This window comes from Eumetopias jubatus, unplaced genomic scaffold, assembly GCF_037043125.1.
Source record: "Eumetopias jubatus isolate StellerSeaLion01/CBP00866 unplaced genomic scaffold, mEumJub1_p1.0 scaffold_4, whole genome shotgun sequence".
Taxonomy (NCBI): domain Eukaryota; kingdom Metazoa; phylum Chordata; class Mammalia; order Carnivora; family Otariidae; genus Eumetopias; species Eumetopias jubatus.
In genome coordinates this window covers 15,784,739-15,796,804 of record NW_028274810.1, presented here as the reverse complement: position 1 = coordinate 15,796,804, position 12,066 = coordinate 15,784,739, and the positions used below count along the sequence as shown (strand labels likewise).

At 44.0% G+C, this 12,066-nt stretch overlaps 1 protein-coding gene across 2 annotated transcripts in view; it reads right to left on the bottom strand.

The window, feature by feature from the left end:
* The window catches only part of AKNAD1 (AKNA domain containing 1), a 34,848-nt gene extending 24,025 nt beyond the window's left edge, over positions 1-10,823 (bottom strand). For both annotated transcript variants that reach the window (XM_028102186.1, XM_088022927.1), the window contains exons 1-5: positions 9,843-10,823; positions 7,607-7,646; positions 7,046-7,194; positions 6,889-6,951; positions 1,402-1,532 (exon numbers count right to left, since the gene is read on the bottom strand). In XM_028102186.1, coding sequence (XP_027957987.1) covers positions 1,402-1,532; positions 6,889-6,951; positions 7,046-7,194; positions 7,607-7,646; positions 9,843-10,823 — 1,364 coding nt within the window. The remainder of the gene's footprint in view (positions 1-1,401; positions 1,533-6,888; positions 6,952-7,045; positions 7,195-7,606; positions 7,647-9,842) is intronic.
* Positions 10,824-12,066: the final 1,243 nt, after the last annotated feature.

Sequence of the window (12,066 nt, the reverse complement as noted above, 5' to 3'; positions counted from 1 at the left end):
CTTAGAAGGTTCTGGACAATTGTATGGGGTTCTAGAAATTCATTGCCACGTTATGCCCATACAAGAACAAGAGGAACCAATGTCAAGCTGAGCAGCCTTGCCTGCTCTGAGCTGGTTGTAACTCAGTTTTGGGAGAGCCTGGGTCCTTCCCTTGCCCCAGTATTGAAAGCTTTTCCTGTATCTGGGATATAATTGCAGTTGAAACTCTTTTGATTTATACTGGGTCCAGCACACTGTGGGTGTAACTAGGATATAAATATGGCATTGCATAACTTTGGTCTCACTGTGCACCAAGGCCTGACTTTAAAATGACTGCCCAGACAAGTGGGTTCCTTGGAAAATAAATATCCTTACTCTATTAGTTTTTAAATAAATTGTGAAAATATGTAGAGATCTTTCTTTTCCCAGAAAACAAAATAAGCCTTTGGGGGGAAAAATCAATATTAAAACCTCATCCTTGCTGTCTAATTACTCAGTATGGAAATAACAGTAGACAGAGATTTCATTCATTTTCAAAAAGTAAAATTGTCCTTTGGGGGGGAAAAAATACCTCAGGACACTAGGGGCCAAAATATAAACCATTAAAGTAATGTGGCCTCAAGCATGATTCCATGTGAAAATGCTATGAATAGAAAGAGCTGCACTCACAAAGATTAAGCCTCCTAAATGGATTCTTTTAATTCGTACCAGGAAATTAAATGGAAACAATCCTAGCCTTGAGTCCTGCAATACATCTTAAAATTATTTGGATTGGAGAAAGGAGCGCAGGGCCATAAAATAATGGCCAGTTGGAAACGTCCGTGAATTTGCTTCCAAGTTTCTAATGTGAACTAACTCAGAAGTCATTTTGACTTTAAGCTTCAACATTTTCCCCTTTACGGGGATTTGTGGGTCCTTCAGCCCCACATTAACCAACCTAACACTGGTCCTCTCGGGCCCACCTCCCCGGTGGAATTGTCTGCGGATGGGAAAGAAAAGGGGCGGGGGCGAGAAGGGGACGGAAGAACCAGGCGGAGGACACAGAGGCAGGAGTGGGGTGAAGGGCAGAACACGGGGATCTCGGTGAGAAGGCCCTCTGGGGTTAGCGTGTGAGCCTTTCTAGAGTTTTCTCGTGCTGTTCTGAGTCTCAGAACCAATTCTGACATCCAACCAAGGAGAGGATGGTAGTACAAAATCTCTCCTCCAGGAGACAATTGTTCATTTCCAGGACTCTGTCTGGGTCAGTGCCCAGCCCAGGACTTCATATGTAGCGGGGATTCCACACTGCTTGTCGCACGGGGTAACACCTGTTCACTGGTGGCAGAGTTTTTGCTGTGCAATCACTAGGCCGGCAACCACCTCAGAATCCCACCTGAAGGAGGTCGCCTCTGCCCCCTCCACCTCACACAGTTTAACCCTGACCTTTCTGGATCAAAGTCACCGACAGCTGGGGACTCATGCCTGTGAACTTGCTTCAAAGTCAGATGCATCTCCTTCTTGTCCAGAAACTCCTGCTCCAGCAGTTCAAGATGTCCCTGCAGTTTCTCCAGGACCTGTAGCAGTAAAGTCACCGGAATCATGCACATGTAAGCCTCTGCTTGTGGTTGGTTTCCCCCAAATACAAGGGCGGTGTACTCTACGGTAGTTTCAAAATAAAGCCACAATCCTTCTCCCGGCCATTGTTTCGTTTCAGAGTGTGACGTCTAAAATACAGACTACCCAAGAGCCATCTCCACGTTTACAACACCCTCCTAGCACACAGCTTTTTCAGTGCAATGACCTGATTTCTCTCCCAGAACCCACTTAGGGGCCTCTGAACTTCCTTAATAGGATGTCAGTAATCCTGTGCTTTTGCAGAATGATTTGTAGCTTATAGAGCACTTTCCCGTGCATTGTCTTACTTAATCCACACATCAATGTGGTAAATGTTGCAAAATGGATTTTATTATCTCAGCTGTATACAGGAGGAAATTGGAGCTCTAGGAGGTATGCCTGAAGCCACACAGACCTTAAAAGGAACTGACATTAGAGGATCTGAGCTTGAGTCTACGGCACTTGGAGGGTGAGATGGGGGAAGGGACATCAAGAAGTTTAGCCAGAGCTTCGAATCGGTCTTCGAGACGTCCACACATGCAGCGCCATGCAGATGAATACTTAAGCCGTGAAGGTTAAGGTCTCGTCTTGACGTATAGACGCTTCAGCCTTGCAGCCCCAGTAGCTAAACATTCCCTGAGCACTGCCTGTGTGTGGCCCCGGGCCAAACGGGAGAGATACAAAAGTTATATCAGGCACAACCACCCCTGGTCTTAGGGATTTTATTCCAGTTGGGAAAAGAGACTGGATTCGAGGATTTTGCCATGGCTCGGTAAAAGCGAGAGCTAAGTCAGGCTTAAAGAAGGCCCAGGAGGGCCTGGGCCAGGCAGTATTCATGAACATGGAAAGGAAACGGTGACTGGAGAGATACTGCATATAGCACAATGGGGTTACAGGATCAGACACCCTGGGGTTCAAGTTCAGACTCTATCACCTAATAATTGTATGATTTTAGTCAACTTGATCTCTAAACTTCAGTTTTCTCATCTGAGATAATAATAGCCCTCACCTCATACTGTGAAAATTAAATGAGTTAAGGCTGAGTGCCAGGATCATCATCATCATGATTACTTCTGATTATTAAAAATGAATAAACAAGTTTGGAAACATATCGGCCTTAGGGCATACAAAATGGCAGATGTGGTAGCTATTTTCCATGTCCCCTGCCCAGATGCATCCTCCATCTTTCTCTGTGCCCCAGCCAGAAGGCTGACCTGCAGTGGACTGCATCAACAGGCCCCCTTGCCCCAGCATTGGTTTCAGCCAGTAGAAGGCAACAGCAGAAGAGAGAAATGAAGGATGAGCTAGGGGTCTTTATTTCCCTACTGTCCTCCTGCCTGCATCAGCTTCTCCTACTGCTATAGCTACTCTCCCTGCGCTCCAAAATCTGCTCTTCCTCCATCCCATTTGCCCCACTGTTCCTTCTATGAGATGCTCTCTGTCCCTTATTGGTGTCCCCTAACCTTGCCTGCACCGTTGTAAAATGAGGCCTTATTAAACTCTCCTCAGTTGCTCCACTGGAGTAAACCGTCAAGGTCCTGCCAGGACCCTGACTGACACTGTAAATCTCACAGATAATGCTCTGGTTTCCAGCTTGGGAGGCGGAAAGAATGCGAAACCCTTGACTTAAAATGAGGCTTTGAAAAGACTAACAGATCTGAATGAAGCTGTCAATGTTGGACGAGTAGAATTTTCAGCGAGAGCGGGAGAGCCAAGTGAAGATACACACAAACATTTGGAGCTGTAGATGGGAAGTTAGGACCAGTAATTTAGGAATTGGTAGATGGTGACGGCAGTGGAAACTGTGAAAAGGAATTAGGTGTTCAAAGGAAAGAGAAAAGAGAGAAAGCCAATCACAAGTTATCATTTAAGATCTTGGGATTTAAATTGTATTTTATCTCCAAAGAAGATAGAGTGTGTTTTTCTAGCCATAAATGTACTTCCTCTAATTCTCGTAGCAACTCTGGGGTGGAAAGACACACTTCATGTCTTAGATCGTACAACCAGTATGCAGAACTAGAATGTCTGCTCCAACATCCAAGTGCTTTCCATTCTGTTGTGCTGAGGTTAGTTTTAGTTTTTGATTTTTGATTTTTAAAATTTATTTATTTGACAGAGAGAGACACAGCGAGAGAGGGAACACAAGCAGGGGGAGTGGGAGAGGGAGAAGCAGGCTTCCCGCTGAGCAGGGAGCCCGCTGCGGGGCTCGATCCCAGCACTCTGGGATCATCACCTGAGCTGAAGGCAGATGCTTAACAACTGAGGCACCCAGGCACCCCCTTTTTTAGATTTTTTTTTTTCCTGAGGTTAGTTTTAGCCCTGTCTGGCCTTCTTCTAGCACTGAACCAAATGGGCCTGGAACTCTCAGGCCAAGGCTGATACTGTCAGGAGTCACCTTGACTCTCCTCTCCATCCCAGCACAAATCCCCACATATCCTCTAGCATCAAGGAGAAACTTCCTGGATTGAAGCCTCAGAACACTAGTGCTTGCTACCAGTTCCCTCTGCTTTGCTCAGCCCTTTAAAAATCTGTGTTCGGGGCGCCTGGGTGGCTCAATCAGTTGGGCATCTGCCTTCAGCTCAGGTCATGATCTTGGAGTCCTGGGATGGAGCCCCACGTCGGGCTTGCTCAGCAGGGAGCCTGCTTCTCCCTTTCCCTCTGCCACTACCCCCTTGCTTATGCTCTCTCTGTCAAATAAAATCCTTATAAAAAATACAATAAAAAATAAAAATCTGTGTTCTCCCGGTTCCTGAAAGCCTGGATTTTTTTATATCTCCTTTATCATTCACTCCTTAAGCTTCAACAGATCTACCACTTCATTAAAACTGGGTTTGCCAAGGTCCCTCATGATCTCTTGTTGGCCGAATCCGATGCACTTCTTGGTTTTTTCCTCCACATTTGAACATCTGGTGATGTGGCCATGCCCCCTTCTTTTCTTTTGGCTTTAACAGCTCTGCCCCTTGTAGGTCTGCCTTGACCTTTCGGGTCACTCCTTGTCAGTCTCCTTTGACTCCATCTTCCTTTGCCTGCCCCTGTTTGCTGATTCTTTCCTTGTACTTCTTTACTGCTTACTTTGCATGTTGCCTGGGCAATCTCATATACTTCACGGCTTCAACCCACAGCTATGCCCAAATTTACAGTTCTGCCCAAACAACCCCTCTGAGGCCCAGATCCATTGGTCTAATTGCCTACTGGATCTCTCCAATTGGATGTCCTATAAGGACCTCAAAATGAACTTGGTGCCTTGCCTCCTGCTCACCTCCCACACCCACTAGGAACTGGATCTTCCATTTTTAGTCCTGACCTTGGTTGCCCAAGCTAGAAATCTGAAACTCATCCAAGCCTCCTCCCTTTCTTTATTCCTCTATCCTCTTAACCCGCCACCACTTGGTTAAACTCTCAGCTGTGTTCCCCTCTCAATTCCCATTGCCTGGTTTGGTTCAGGCCCTCATAACTTGCTACCTGGAGTATGGCTTCCTAGCTACAGACTTGCCCCCAGGGTGCTCGCCATTTCTTGGCTTTCAATCCTCCAATGTTACCCCATCACTTAACCTCAGGGTAAAATCTAAGCTCCTTAGCATGGTTTAAAGGTCTTTCATGATGTAGTCCTTAACCCCCTCTCTCATTTCCTCTCTTTCTTTTCACCACACTACCCTGAGCTCCATCTGGCCAATTATAGTGCCATACAGTTCCTCAAACTATCAGCACTCTCTGCCCCCTGTGCCATTGTACCTGCTGATTCCTTTTCTCGGAGCACCCTCTTGCCCCTACTTTGCCAATCTCATACATATTCATCCTACAGTGTCAAGCTCACAGGTCAGTCACTTCCAGGGAGCCTTCCCAAGTGCCCTCTAATTGGCAAGGATGAGCCTCTTCTAGGCTGCCATTAGCATTATATGTAATATTTCTCGAGCTTCATGTTGCTTATCTGTTTATCAGTCAGCTGTTCCCAGGAGACTGTAAACCACTTGAAACTGTTTCTTCATCTCCAAATCCCTAGTACCTGGTAAAATATCTGGGACATAGGAAGTACCTGGTAAGTGTTGAATGAATGAATGAATGAGTTATTTAATTAACATGAAGAACGAATGAATAATGCACTGTTGCCCTGTGTCTCTTAACATTTGAGTCCTCCTGGTTTTTGCCTATGCTGTCTGATTTCTGCTGCACAGCCTGCCCTGAGCTTTGCTTGTGGTCCTTCACATTGGGACTTCTGACCACCTGCCTTCTGATCACCTGTTGCTGACCTAATGGTCTCAACAGCATCTTTGACTCTGCACATTTCTGGCTCTAGCAATCTCAGCTTTCTGCCCCATTGCCATGCTCCACCCCGACTTCCCACAACCCTGGCACTGATGAACAAGGCTGTGTGGTTACAATATAAATTAGTGATTTGATTAAATGCAACAACAAGCAAGGATGGGACAGTCACAGATTTTGATCTGAAAAGCATAGCTTTAAGATCTGTTTTAAGTTTTCAAAGTTTCAAAATTTCCCAGTACCTGAACATGGGAAATTTACTGGGAAATTTCATAACCTGTATCCCCCAGGACCCAACAACTCTGGATGGACTTGCCCTTTATAACTAACATGTTATTCTCTTAAGCCTACCATGGTCTCAGATTTATTGTGGGGTGACTGCTAAGAAATAATAGCCATAGGTAATAGATTCCCCTGAGAATGAGAGAGGGCTAAATACATGTAGAAATAGAATTTTAAGCTCTTTTAGCCCCTGTAACACAAAGCGCCTGAGCCTCAAATAACCAAAGAGATCCTCAGCCTCAGCGTGTTGGGAGGCTGGGTGGGGGGGATGGGAAGATGGGGAAAGTGGAAATAGTGTAAATTAAACACTAACAACATTTCATACTAGTTACCAAATATATCAATCTTGAAATATGTTATTAAAGGGGCGCCTGGGTGGCTCAGTTGGTTAAGCGACTGCCTTCGGCTCGGGTCATGATCCTGGACTCCCGGGATCGAGTCCTGCATCGGGCTCCCTGCTCAGCGGGGAGTCTGCTTCTCCCTCTGACCCTCCCCCCTCTCATGTGCTCTCTCTCTCTCTCAAATAAATGAAAAAATCTTTAAAAAAAAGATCTTAATTCAATTCAACTCATCATTAATAATTAGGAGCATAATATATGTAAGACACAAGGCCAGGCCTCTGGAGGTCACTGCCCTTAATCTTCAGCAAAGTATTTCCACCAGAACATTTCTACTCCCACCAATGTAGGGAAAACATGGTGCTATAAAGTCATTTGTATTTACCCAAGTCAAATTCCCTAACAGAGATGTTTAAAACTGGATAAAATTTATTACCAGCCTCTTATCTTGCAAATGATAGAGAGAGTCCTGTGCTATGCTTTTGGAAAATTCTTGTACCTGCAGTGAAAAAATGCAATATTTCATTAATGGCATGATGTCTTATGTCTGAATTTGGTCACATCTATTCAATAATAAGCTTTAAAAACATTACTTTAGTCTTCAGTTGATCAGTCTGTTCTTTTAACTTCTGGCACATCTGTTTCCCTTGGGTTATCTTCTGAAATATGGAAGAAGAACTTGGGAAAATGTCTTTCTGAGACATTGATGACACCTTAAAGAGACTCATCTCTGATTCTATTCCTGTATAAGAAAGAATAACTTTTGGCTTCCATTCATCTCAACTTTACTGCAGATTTATTAAGTCCTAAAAACAGAAGTCTGTGGCAACCACCACCATTTGCTATTTAAAAAAAGTTTTCAGAATGTATATCTAAATCAAAAAAGGTTTAAAAATATTAGTACCTGGGACGCCTGGGTGTCTCAGTCAGTTAAGCGTCTGACTCTTGATTTCGGCTCAGGTCATGATCTCAGAGTCGTGAAATCAAGCCCCACATCAGGCTCCATGCTGGGCGTGGAGCCTGCTTAAGATTTTCTCTCTCCCTCTCCCTCTCCCTCTGCCCCTCCTCCCATCTCCTCTCTCTCTCTCTCTCTCTCTCTCTCTCTCTCTCCCTCTAAAAAAATAAAAAAATCAAATCAAATCAAATATTAGTACCTGTGAGATGTTCTTGGTGAATATGTATTGTGGGCTCCATCTATACAATTAAAGCGTAAGAAAACACTATTTATTGTTGACTCCATTATTCAAAAAGATCCAAAATGTGTGGTCATCATGGAGGTGGCCCAGAGTTGTGTCAAGAGCTGGGTCCCTGATGCCAAGGTTGAATTCCACTCTGACACTTATCTGCTGGGTGACTCAAGACAATTACTTCATCACTGTGAACCTCAAATTCCTCAGCAATAAGATGAGGATAGAAATAGAACCTACCCCCTAGGGTTGTTATGAGGATGAAATGTTAGGTATTACCATAAGATCTGGCACGTGGTTAAAGCATTCATGACACATCAGCTGTTACTACTACCATGTTCGATAGTATTACAGGGACTACTGAAACATTTCTCCCGAAAGTGGACCATAAGCTCCATGAGGGCAGGGACCATTGTTGGTCTTCTCACCAGCCCTGTGGCTGGTGTTCTCACTAACACTGTGCGCACAGTAGCCACACTCTAGAGAATAATATAAAACCAGAGGCATTAAGTTCCAAAATGTGAGTCAAGATAGTGATTGTTTACTCACCACAGACTAACAGGACGGGAGCTTAAATTCCAGAGTGACTCACCTTGAGGTCTTCCCACTGTTCTCCACACAGAAAGCTCAGAAACATGCTCGTGCCTGAGCGCTCAACGGTGGTGGTCAAACTAGACTTTGGTTATGACGAATACCTCAATTGTATGATGGGTAGCCTATTCTCCAGCCTTAATCGACAGGACTAGAGAAAATCAGACACTTGACTTTAGGCTGCCACAGTCAGAGAGAGGTGAGCCTAATATCCAATCTGTTCCTATTCACCTCCAGGCCCAAGGACTGGGCATCCCCAGGGGTGTTTTCCTGCAAGCCGAATGAGAACCCCTGAGACTTGCCAGGGTCAGACACAGAGAAGCACACCAGTCGAGGCCAGGTGGGCTGCTGGCTTCAGGTGTGTGGCGGGTGGGTGTGGGTGGGTGTTCTGCACAGGCTCCCCAGAGCGCTCGGCTGAAAGAGAGGGCTGAGCATGAAAGGGTAGAAATGGAAACAGGCGGAGAGTGTTTTTCAGTTCAGAGTGCCCTTCGTACACAGCTTAAAGGAAAGATCATACTGTGCGGGCAAAGTGCCAGAGAACTAAAATGTTTACTTTGATCATTAATGCGAATTTACCTAACTACTGAACCTCAAGTAATCAATGAGGTCCCAAGCCTCAGTGTGTTGGGAAGTTGGAAGGGGGGATGGGAAGACGAGGAAAGGGGAAATAGTATAAATGAAACATTAAGAAAATTTGGTCTTCAGGGGCATCTGGCTGGCTCAGTTGGTAGAGCATGCGACTCTTGATCTTGGGGTCGTGGGTTTGAGCCCCATGTTGGGTGTAGAGATTACTTAAAAAAATAGAGAAAATCCCAATGTAAGCATTAAAAAAACTGCTACTAAATAGTTGCCAATATAGGAAGCTTGGAATGTTATTAAAGACCTAAATTTGATTTGATTTAGCATTAATAACTAAGGATGTAATATATGGAAGACAGAAGGCCAGGTCCCTGGGGAATTAGGCAATAGAAAGATGAAGACAAAGTTGCTGCCCTCCAGAGTACTCAAGTCTAGTGGAAGAAACAGATATTTCCACATTATCATGATCCAAAGCAGCCTGACATAAATAAATGCTCTGACAGAAACCTAAACAACAGAGGATGTGAAGGACTGACTGGGGGTGGGAGTGAGGGTCTGAAAGTCCCCCAGCCAGCGGGGGATTGAAGGGGGCCATGAAAATGCGCACGTCTTTGACAAGCAGAGGTGGGATGTTCCATGTGAGGCAGGAGCTCCAAGGGTGCGGGCCCAGAGAGCTTGGGGACCAGCCACTTCACTGAGGATGACTCCTGGGGAACGAGAGCTAAGTTTATAAGGGTAGGATGGAGCCAAAAAAACAAACAAACAAACAAAAAAACGGGGAAACTCAAATTCCAGGTCAAAGAATTTGGAGTTTATTCTATGATGTGTTGTTGTTTGTCCAGCCCCTGATTCTTCTCAGGAAGACACCCACCGAGCTTCTGAGAGGTCAAAGATTAGGTCAGTTCCATGCACCTTGAAAAGACCCGGGTCTTTTCAAGGTGCATGGAACTGACCTAATATGGACCTGATATGGACCTGATATGGATGAGAAGTGGCCCCGATCATGCATTTCCTGGAGACCACTTTCACTTACCTCTATCTGTTGTGAAGGTTCAGCAGTTTTCCTTTTCTGTCCGTGTCTTTCAATACAGTTTGACCTAGACATGCTTTCTAAAATATCTTGCACAATAGCTGACTTATCTCTCAATTTAGGAGAAAAGCTGGCTTGTTTATCTGTTGTAAGTGGTTTATTAATTGTTTTATTTTTAGGGATTTTCCCTTTGGGAGCAACCTTAGGGAAATCAGATAACTCGTAAGGAAACAGACTAGGGCCATGTTTGAACTCAGTGCCTGAAACTGCTTTTTCAGTCTGCAGTTTCTGGGGTGGCTGCCCTTGGCAACTTTTTGGTTTATCATGCGGACTCTTGATTTTAGTTAGAAAATGTGAAGTTTCTTGATGGCTGCTCTCTCCAGCAGCCTCTAAGTCAGAGGCGTTTCCTTCTGTCACAGTTAGAGAACAACAGGGCATATTGCTGTTTTCACCACCCCTTTTGGGGCTCAGTTGGTCTGTGAGTTCTGGGGTTTGTTCTTTTGACCAAGAATTCTTAACATAGCGCAAAATAATATTTTTAACGATAGCTTCATCAGAACTGTCAGCATTAGAAATCTCTGGGAAAGTTTCACAATTAATGCCTTGACCTTTTAAGAATTCCCCATTGGAAGGATGATGGAGTAAATTATCAGAAATGCTTGACTTGGAACGGTCTCTTTCATTAGCCAAAATATCAAGATTTACAGTGGATTGTTTCTCTTTATCATAGTTTTTGTTGATAACAGTTTTAGTCATTTTACCCAGAGTCATGGCCATGTCTGCATTTCTGCAAGTCTCTTTATATGTAGCCTTTCCTTGAAGGTCATCTACTGTTAAAGGAATTTGATTTGAGACATCAAGGATGTCATTTTTTGAGGTAAAATTGTAATCGTTGTATATCTTAATTTGGGAGAAATCCCCATCATAAGGCAAATCTTTCTGTTGCTTAGAAGTTGTATCTTCTAAGAAATTGCCTTTGTCCATGTATGCGCAGCCTGACTTCCTTGTTCCCTTGCTGCCTATTCTTGATGTTCTTAATTATAACAGTAGATCTTCTGGTTTTCATTGATTGTCTTCATTGTGTGTCCTACTCTGTGCAAAATGAGAAGAACCTCACTGTTAAATACGTTGGAATAATGTATGAAACTATGCTTATATTGCTGTTTATGCCAGAACAAAACGGATGCTTTTCATTTAACAAACATAAGGCAGAACACTCAGCCAAGTGGTATATAAGCAAGGAATAAAGAAAAAAAAAAAGTTGGGAGGAGGTTTTACATTTTCTTGTTCATTAAATTTTGAGGGAGAATTTGGTCTCTAGTTAATGACCAAATATTTATCAATCTCTCCTTGGAAATGCTATTTCGAATTTATTCTCCCAAAATAGGAGCTTAGGATGCAAGTGAAGGATTGCTACGTTAAAATGCCAGGGCTGTCACTTGTCCACACATCACACACGTTGTGTGTTACTGAAAGCTGGCTCAGCTCAAACATAACCACCAGCCTTCTCTGTTCTGGGGCTTTTTCTTCTGTCCCTCCAGATATTCTGGTCCCCTTCTCCTGATGTTCTCTTGTATGTTAAAGAAAGGCAGAGAAGGACTAATAGAAATATGACCAAGGAACAAAAAGTCCTTTTGAACACCCAGAGGCCAGTCTGCCGCCAAGCATCCCTCTTCTGATTAAAACCTGAGCAGAAGCCAGTCGGAGAGGTCACCTTGCTCTGAGCCGTCCTGACTGGTTGCCGCAGCCTGGTGGTAGCAGTGTATCTTAGGGATACTCCTGAAAATGGTCAGAGCAAAACCATCTGCCACTTGGTATTAGTCTTTCTTTCTTTTAAACAAAATTGAAAACATCCATTTAGATATCTCCTCCTGATTTGTGAACTTTTGGAACAACTCCTTAGAAGCAGTAAGATTTCCTCCAGTGGTAGGTGGAAGAACTGAGACTCTGCCTCAACCAGGGGGCCTGCAGCCACCCGCTGCCTCCCTTGCCCGTACAATGACAGGGTTGGATGAGCGGATCTCTGAAGCTGTCTCCCCCTCTAAATTTTTATGAGTCTGTGAACTTGTGGTTTATTAGATAACCTGAAAATCTAAAATAATATGTCTGACCAAAAAAATGAGCTAAGAAAAAGGAGTACAAACTTAATGTGGTAAAGACCTTCACAGAACAGTGTTCAAAAATCTTAATTTGTAGATATGTGCCAATGTTAGAGAACTCAAATCAA